Source organism: Dasypus novemcinctus, chromosome 11 (assembly GCF_030445035.2).
Source record: "Dasypus novemcinctus isolate mDasNov1 chromosome 11, mDasNov1.1.hap2, whole genome shotgun sequence".
Classification (NCBI taxonomy): domain Eukaryota; kingdom Metazoa; phylum Chordata; class Mammalia; order Cingulata; family Dasypodidae; genus Dasypus; species Dasypus novemcinctus.
Window position 1 is genome coordinate 123225767 of NC_080683.1, and position 9537 is coordinate 123235303.

At 47.1% G+C, this 9537-nt stretch overlaps 1 protein-coding gene across 3 annotated transcripts in view; it reads right to left on the reverse strand.

Annotated features, from left to right (window-relative positions):
• Nucleotides 1–8843, reverse strand: part of PLAGL1 (PLAG1 like zinc finger 1) — a 57606-nt gene extending 48763 nt beyond the window's left edge. For 2 of the 3 annotated variants that reach the window (XM_058307588.1, XM_058307587.1), the window contains exon 1: nucleotides 8734–8843. In XM_058307588.1, the coding sequence (XP_058163571.1) occupies nucleotides 8734–8747 (14 nt within the window). In that variant the 5' untranslated portion in view covers nucleotides 8748–8843. Of the gene's footprint in view, nucleotides 1–7982; nucleotides 8080–8733 lie in introns of those variants that run through there. The other variant, XM_058307586.1, reaches the window with a different exon arrangement.
• Between the last annotated feature and the right edge of the window lie 694 nt (nucleotides 8844–9537).

Consider the following 9537-nt stretch of genomic DNA (forward strand, 5'->3'; position numbering starts at 1 on the left):
CCATGTGGTAGACAGACGCCCTAACCACTGGGCCAAGTCCGCCGCCCTGGGGTGTGCTTAAGTGTGACCCCTCTAATGAACTCCCGACTCTTTTTTGAACCTCTTAGCCATATAAACTCATTTGTCTTTGCCATTTCCCCCTTTTATTCAAGGTCAAAAAGCAGTTTTTAACACATGATCCTACATGTAGGCTGCGGTATTCTGCTTGTCCAAGTTGACCCTTTTATTAGAGGTCTTTTTCTAGTTACATTACAGCTGGTGCTTGGTAGTAATCCCTCGGTGCCAGGGAGGCTCATCCCCAGGAGTCCGGTCCCATGCTGAGTTTGGCTTAGAGAGGCCACATTTGAGCAACATGGAGGCTCTCAGGAGGTAACTCTTAGGTACCCTGCAGCTCTAGCCTAGTGCATATTTCAGGTGCACAGGCTCACAAGCATAGTCATCAGTATCAAGGGTTCATCGTTGGACCATCCTTCTTTATTGGTCATTGCCGTTTCACTTGGGGGATTGTTGCTGTTCCATTGGGGTATGTGACAAAGCTCCCCTGGGTAGGAACTCAGCACTCCCTCAGTTTCTTCTGTAACTGTAACTACTATGAAAATACCCAACATATATCCAAACATTTTTATGTACCCTATATACATGCCCTGAACAACTCCCTCCCAACCATGTGACCCCCATCAATAACACCCCACACCATTATTCCTCCCCTGCCATAGTTGAACCTCTCTGTGGTTTAAAGCTTCTTCAAAAATGAAGCCTAATATATTGCCAAATTCAATTAATAGGAAAATAAAGTATAGTGATGGGTTTAAAGATTAGAAATAGAATACATACTAATCTAGAAAAACTAAAAGAGTAAAAATAAATTGGGGTATTAAAAAATGAAAGATATTATAAAGATTTGTTTTTGATATTTTGCATTTCATCACTGTAATAGGTGTTGTCCTGTATGTACAGTGGCAATGCAATTTCTTTCATTTCTTCCTCAGTATCTACATCTTTGCTTTTTTTTCCTTCTAATTTTTAATTTTGTCTTTAGAAAAGTTTTAGAACACAGTAATTCACATATATAACAAAGGGGACTCCCAGATATCAAAAGGGTTTGATGTTGGATAAAAAAGATTATTACTAAGAATACTATGAACAACTGTATGCCAACAAATTGTATAACCTAGATGAAGAAGACAAATTCTTAAAAACATAGAAACTACCCAAAGTGGTTTGAAAATAAATGAAAAATCTGAATATACATATAACAAGTAAGGAGACTGAACCAGTAATCAAACATTTCCTATCAAAGAAAATCCGAGGATCAAATGGAGTACCCAACAAAGAAAAACTCAAGACCAGATGGATTCACTGGTGAATTCTACCAAATATTTCAGGAAAAATTAACACCAATCCTTCTCAAATTCTTCCACTTTCTATTACTGATACAAAGACAATAAAAGAACACTGCAGGTCTATATAACTTACGAATATGGATGAAAAAATCCTAGACGAAATACTAGCAAAACCAAATTCAGCAGCATATCTAAAGGATTATTCACTATGACCAAATGCGATTTATCCCAGCAATGCAAGGGTACTTCAACATATAAAAACCAATCAATCTAATATAACACATTAATAAAAAGGAAAAAAATGTTCTTCTCAATTGATACAAAAAGTCATTTAACAAGATCCAACATCCTTTTATGACTTAAAAAAAATCCAATAATTTAGAAATAGGAACCTTCCTCAACATAAAAAAAAAAATACATGAAAAACCCACAGCTAACATCACATTCAATGGTTGAAGATTAGAAGCTTTCCTTCTAAAATCAGAAACAAGAATGACCACATTCACCACTTGTCTATTCAACATGACACTAGAAATTCTAACCAGAGCAATCAAGCAAGAAAAATAAATAAAAGACAGACAAAATGGAAATGAAGATGTAAAATTACATCTGTTTGCAGATGACATGATCTTATATGTTAAAAGCCCCCTAATAATCTGTAGCAGTTTGATATTATTTATGAATTCCTAAAAAAAAGTAATGTTTGTAAACTGGTCTGTTCCTCTGGGCATGATACCCTTGGACTGTATTAAATCCAAAGGTTTTACATTTACTTGATTAATTCAAGATTAGGGCCTGACTTGACCATGTCGTGTCTGGGTAAACTAGACTAGGTAGGTCGTGACTAGAGCTGAGTCACACCCCCTTGGTGGGCTATATAAATGGAGGTCGTGACTTGATTGTCCATATAAATGGACAATCAAGAAGACAGGTACAAGGGGCATGGGGGGTATATGGGGACCTCTTATATTTTTTTAATGTAACATTTTAAAAAAATAGAGAGAGAAAGAAAAAAAAACTCGGTCATTTTGGTCCTGCCACATGACAGAAAAAAGAAGGCTCCAAAAGCCCCAGGAAGAGAGAGGAGCCCTATGCCAGCCTACAGCTGAGATCAGAAGAAACTGGGCCCATGGAGCCTTAAGAGAAAGAAGGGAGGAAAAAGATCAGTCACCCACCATCTTGCTTCAACACGTGACAACAGACTTTAGAAAGGAAGTAACCTTGAGCTAGACTCTTTAGGGCCTTGTAACTTGTAAGATTCTACCCCAAATAAATACCCTTTATAAAAGCCAACATATTTCTGGTACTTTGTAACAGCACCCCTTTGCTAATAAAGAATTCATAAACAAAATAAACTGTTAGCTTATAAATAAAATCAGGAAAGTTGAAGGTTACAAAATCAATTTGCAAAAATCAGTTGTATTTTGGGGAGCAGATGTAGCTCAGTGGTTGAGCACCTGCACTCCATGTACAAGATCCCAGGTTCAGTCCCCAGTACCTCCTAAAAACAAAAACAAAAATCAATTGTTCATCTATGCCTTAACAATGAATATCCAAGAAGGAAATGAAGAAAAGAATCCCATTTATAATAGTATCAAAAAGAATAAAATACAAAGGAATAAATTTAACCAAGGTGGGAAAAGACACATTGCAAACTACAAAACATTTCTAAATTAAAGAAGACCTAAATAAATGGAAAGCATCCATATTCACGGATTGAAAACTTCTATTGTTAAAATGACACTAAGACTAAAAGCAATCTACAGATTCAAAGGAACCCCCATCAAAATCCCAATGATATTTTTTGGCAGATATGGAAAAACCCATCCTAAAATTTATATGGAATTTCAAGAGACCCTGAAGAGACAAAACAATATTGAAAAACAAAAAGTTGGAGGACTTACACTTCCCAATTTCAAAAGCTACCATGATTAAAATTGTGGAACTGGTGTAAGAATGGACATATAGACCAATGGTACAGACCAGGGCCCAGGGGAAAAAACCCTCATATCTCTGGTCAATTGATTTTTGACAAGGTTGTCAAGACCATTCAATGGGAGAAAGTCAGTCTTTTAAAAAATGCTGCTGGGAAGACTGGATAGCCACATGCAAAAGAATGAAGTTGGACCTTTAGCTTCCTCCATAAAAAAAAAAAAAAAAAACTCTCAAAATGAATCAAATACCTAAATTTTGGAGTGAAAAACATAAAACTCTTAGAAGAAAACAGGTGCAAATTTCCATGGCTTTGAATTTGGCAATTGTTTATTAATATCAAAAAGAATAAATTGGACTCCATCATAATTAGAAATTTTGTACATAAATGGACACTATCAAGACAACCTACAGAATGGGATAATATATTTGTAAATCATATATCAAATACAGGATTAATAGCCAGAATATACAAAGAAATTCTACAATTCAACAACAACAAAAAGAACCACCCAATTAAAAATAGGCCAAGGACTTAAACAGACATTTCTCCAAAAGACATACAAATGGCCAATAAGCATATGAATAGATGCTCAATATCATTAGTCAGCAGGGAAATGCATATCAAAATAGCAATTCATACTCACCTGGATAAAACAGAAAATAACAAGTGTTGGTGAGAATGTGGAGAAATTGGAATCCAAACACATTGTTCTTAGAATTTTAAAACGCTGCATCCACTGTGAAAAACAATTTGGCATCTCCTAAAAAAAGTTACAGCTAGAAGTACCATACCACAGTGCCTTTCCATTCCTAGATATATGTGCTACATATTGACTCAGAAAGGTGCACACCAGTGTTCACAGCCATATTATTCCCAAGTCAAAAGGTGGAAACAACACAAGTGTCCACCAAGAGATGATGGCATAAAAATGTAGCACGTATATAAAATGAAATATTATTCAGCCACAAAAAGGAATGAACCTTTGATACATGCTACAACATGGCTGAACTGAACGCTGAGTGAACTAAGACTCAAAAACACAAATATTATATCACTTCACCTATATGAGGTATTTTAGAATAGGCAAATTCATAGAGAAAGTGGAATAAGAGATCACCATGGACTGGCTGAGGAGAGAACGGAGAGTTATTGCTTAATCAGTACAGAGTTTCTATCTGGAATGACAAAAAGTTCTGGAAATAGATAGTGGTGATAGTTACACAACACCACGAATGTAATTAATGCTAATGAATTGTACACTTAAAAGACGGGTAAAGTGGCAAATTTTATGTTACATATATTTTACCACAATAAAAAAAGAAAAAGGCAGATGCACAACAAATAATAGTTATTACATTAATGGTAACTGGAAGGTAGACGTCAATGGAATATTATCACCAAAGGGTTGAGAGAAAGGAATTGTCAACCTGAAATTGTATACCCAAAAAAATCCATCAATCAGGAATGAGAGCAAAATAAAGGCATTTCATATAAAGTTTACCACCAACTTTCCCTTAAAACAAACTTCTAAAGTATGTATGTTAGGAAGAAAATATAAGGATTCTGTCCTGTAGAAAGGAATGACAGCAAAAGATCCTAAAAACAAGAAAAATGTGTGAAGTTTGAGGCAGGAAAAAAAATCAAGATAGAACTGAAACTCTGGATGACAACCACATGTAATCAGAAAATTAAAAACTGTAGTCAAAGCAATCTAGGGTTCTTTATCTGGTAGAAGAAGAGAACAATTAATAAACTTCAGATTAAGTTCAGTTTATATATTAACATTTTAAAGGAAATTACTAAAGAAATAAAAACATACAGTTCTCACACTAGTCAAAGGGGAGGAAAACAAGAAAAGGAACAATCCAAAAGGTGGCAAAGAAGAGAAACAAAAAACAGAGAAGATAGGACTAAAAGTCATAAAACCAAATATTACCTTTAATCCTAAATGTAATTATATTAAATCTAATTGGACCGAGAGACCCTGTTAAAAAGACAAAAGTTTTCAGAACAGATCAGAAAAACTGAATGTAAATAAGAATAAGGAAAGAAGTCTTATAAGCAAATGCTAGCCAAGAGAAAAGTGTAGTTGTAGTAACACAAAAACAAAATTGATTTTATAGCCAGAGGCACTTGGAAGAGGACACATAACGACTAAGGTCCAGCTCACAGAAGCGGGGGCAATTCTAACTTTGTACATACTTTCTACTTCTATAAAGCAAAAGTAAAGAGAACTATAAGAAAAACTGACAAAATCCATCATTATACTGTGATAATTTTAATACGCCTATCTCGGAGAGTGATAGAGCAAACAAATAAGAACATTAATAAAGCTAGAAAATCTTTAGATAAAAGACACACATGCATGCAACCTTGCTCCAAAGTCTGCAAATGCATATTCTTCCCTCAGTCCAAGGTAGCTCCTGAGCTCCTGAAATGTGCGTAGAGATTTAAGAGCTGGAATTGCTGAAGTAAATATGCCAAAATATGCTATTATTTAAAACTGTGTGGAGGTCCATTGATTTCTTACACTTTCACATGCTTTCTAGCACATAAAAGTCAAAAGAACTTTATTTTAGCTAAAATTATTAAGTAAACAGACCCAATTTTTTTTATTATCCCCCCCTTGTGGCTTTTTGCGTGCTGTCTGCTCTGTGTCTATTTGCTGTGCGTCCTTCTGTGTATTTATTTATTTTTATTTATTTCCCTTCCCCCCTTGCGGCTTGCTTGCTGTCTGCTCTCTGCATTTTTGCTTGTCTCCCACTTTGTTGCGTCACCTTGCTGAGTCGGCTCCGGCTCTCCGGGGGCTTGGGGCCTGGTGGTGCTCCCCGCAGCGCTTGCTGGCCAGCAGCACTCCCCTGCACCGTGGCCTGGGGCTCTCCGCAGTGGGCGGGGGAGCCTGGCTTCACAAGGAGGCCCCTGGACGCGAACCCAGGGCCTCCCATACGTAGCCAGGAGCCCACCTGATGGAGCCACAGCCGCTTCCCAGACCCAATTTTGTATTTAAAAAAAAAAAAAAGAAAGAAAAACTCCAAGGCTTTTTTTTTTTTGGAAACACCAAAATGTTCAGTGTTGCCTTGAAATCTTAATTTTCTTCTACTTTTCAAAACGTTACAAATCACTTAAGGTCTAAACACATACGAAGAATTTAATGAGCCCTGAAGTGGTGTCACACAATGTGTAAAATAAAACGAGAATATTAACGTTCCCTAGGTCCCTCCCCCTGACCGCGCAACTTGTTCCAAAGAAAAGTGAGAACACAGGCACACCGCACCCCAGCGTCAGGCTTCATTTTGGGATGCCCCGACTTTAAAATATTTTATTTGGCAATTTAAAGCAGAAACTCTGGACAGCAGTTAGCCCCCAGTGGGTACGCGCGCACCCCCACGCCACCCCCCACCCCGTCCCGGGCACCCAGGCCGCGAACCAGCCTCCGACGGGGCTCTCCTGCGCTCGGTCCTTCGGGTCCTCCTCGAGGACTTCTCGGCAGCCCGCGCACCCCTCGGGGGCGCCGCCTGCCCGGGGTCCGTCCCCGGGCCGCGCTCGCCCCGCAGCGCCGAGGCACGCGCGCCGTCCCCGCGGGGCGAAGGTGCCGGCAGGTCCCCGGCCTCGCCGCTCCCGAGGCGTCCCTCGTCGCCCGCGCCTGAGCGTTCACCCCGGGCTGCGGCTGGCAAACTTTTCGGACCATGACTCATCGCGTGGAATGACATTTTACATCCTGACACACAGATCTGTGTGTGCACAAAACTGGAGGGAAAACAAAGTTGCGAGCGGCGACGCCGCGCGGGAGCCGCCTCCCGAGGCGTCGCCTCGCTGGGGGCGCCCGGCCCGCGGCGCGCGGCCTCCCGACCCCGCCAGCGCCGCGGCCCCGCGGAAGCCCCGCTCCGGCGTCCGGGCGCCGGCCCCCGCTCGCGCCGCGGCTTTTCAGCAAACGCGCCCGGCGCGGCCGCGGGCACTCGGTCACCGGGTAATTTTAGAGCGAAAACCGCGAAAGGTCAGCCCGGCGCGCGGCGTCGCCGGGAGGCGCCTCGAGCCGCCGCCACCGCTGGGGGGCGGCGGGGGGCCCGGGGGCCTTGCGCCCCGCGCCCCGGCAGGGCCCCGCGCCCGGGGAGGGGCCTGCGCCCGCCGCGGGATTCCTGGAAGCCGGAGGACGCGGGCGGCCGCGGCTATTTTTAGTCCTGACTGGCTTCCTAAAACGTGCGAGTCCCCCCCTCGGCCCCTCGACTTCCAGGGCTCGCGAGCGGGGTCGCCGCCCGCGGCGCTCGAGTTCGAGGCGGAGGTCCGGGCGCCCCGGGCGCGACCCCGACCCGCACGAGGCTGGGGCGGCCCGGGGCGGCGGGAGAGCCCGCGCGGCCGAGCGAGGGGAGCACGTTCTCCATCCCGGGCTGAGGCGCCCGCCCGCGCGCGCGGCTGCTCCCCGCCCCTTGCCTCGACTTCCTCGGGCGCGGGCTGAGGAGCAGGTTCCGGCGACCGAGATCCCTCGCCCGCGAGGGACCCCGGGACCTACGGTCCGCGGCCACGAACCCCACCGCGCGCCCAGGGTGGCCCCGGGCCCCGCGCCCGCCGCCCCTCGCGCCCCGTCCCGCGCTCGGCCCCGCAGGGCCGCCGCCCCGTGCGCCCGGCCCGGGGCCTCGGGGGGCCGGGGGCCCGGGCCCGGGAGGCCCCCGCCCGCGGCGCCGCCCTCGGCCGGGCCGACCACCTACCCTGCGGGCTACGCAGCCCCGGGGCCGCCCGCGCGCGCCGCCGCCGCGGCCATGTCGGCGCCGCCGCCGCGCCGAGCCCGCGCCGCCCGTCCGCCGGTCCGCCCGCCCGTCCGCCCGTCCGCCCGTCCGTCCGCCGTGCGCGCAGGTCGGGCGGGCGTCGGCGGCCGCGCGGCAGCAGATGCCGTGGCGCGGGCGGAGCGGGCGGGCCCAGGGCCTGGCGGGCGGAGCCGGAACGGCGGCCCGGGCGGGCGGCGGCGGCGGGGGCGTCACGTGGCGGGAGGAGGCCCCGGCGGGGAGCGGGCGCGGGTCGGCGGCTGGGGGCGGGGGTGCGGGGGCGCCCAGGGTGGGCCGGAGGCCGGGGCGGGCGTCCCCGGGGGTGGGGGGGCAGGTGGCCAGGTACGCGGGCGCAGGTAGACCCCGGCGGCCCGAAGGCGCCCGACCCCGCTGACCCCGCGGCAGGACCCCGGCGGCGGGCGCACCACTAGGCCCCTGGCCCGCGGCCCCCGGACCGGGCGGGAGCTTCCGTGCTGCCCGAACCCTGCTCTGCGCGCTCCTGGTCCTTTAAAAAGTCACAGTCCTGACATTTTAAAAAAGAGAAACTGGAGGGGATGAAATTACCCCGTCGGTCTGGGTCGAGAGACCAGGAACACTCCGAGGGGTCCCCACGCCACCCTGGCACCCACCTCACCCCAGGCTCCCTCGGCCACCCCGTGCGGTTGGTTCTTCGGGTCTACCCGGGGTAGAGCCTTACCCCTGCTCTGCCATCGGAGTTCTCCCAAGTGCGCAGCCTAATGCCGCGTGGAAGTGAAGTCGACCTCCACCAGCGCGTCCGCCCTGGTTCTTGGCTTTCCTCTCCCTCTTGACGAGCTGCTTTCCTTCTCCAGTTAAGTTTTTGACGGTTTTATAGGGGCCTTAATCTTTGTAGAAGATCTGCGTTCTATTTCTCTGTATAAACAAAAACGGAGCAGCCTCAATGCATACATCCACAGCTTCCTTTAAACCCTAATGGAACAGGAAAGCAACTGCTTCCCACACGTTGGCTGTCCACGATTTCTGTGCAAAGATCCAAGTCCTGCAGGATCTGCCCCATGGCGGTCGCTTCACTTTTCCACCTGGATGCCCAAAGAACTCTTTATCATGGGAAAGCCCTTTCATATTCTTATCTCTGTACAGTGGGTCAAACTGGGCCGCCGGACAAGATTTCTTAAAGTTCCAAACCTGCAGTGAGTATGACCTTATTTGGAAATAGGGTCTTGGCAGATGTCAGGATGAGGGTAATTTGAGGAAGGTGAGAGCATAGTGGCATAGGGCTGGCACTAAAGTCCATGGCCAGTGTCTTCTAAGACACCGGAGAGGGAGAGTTGACAGACACGGAAGAGACCTGGAGAGAAGGCCATGTGGCGGAGGCCAAGGTGGCGGTGACAGAGAATGCCGCGGCGCGTACACAAGCCAAGGACAACTGGCAGCTGCCAGAAGCTGGAAGAGGCTTGGGAGGGAGTGCAGCTCCACCAGCCCCTTGACTGCATAGTTCTGACTTCCAGTACTGTGGGGAAAT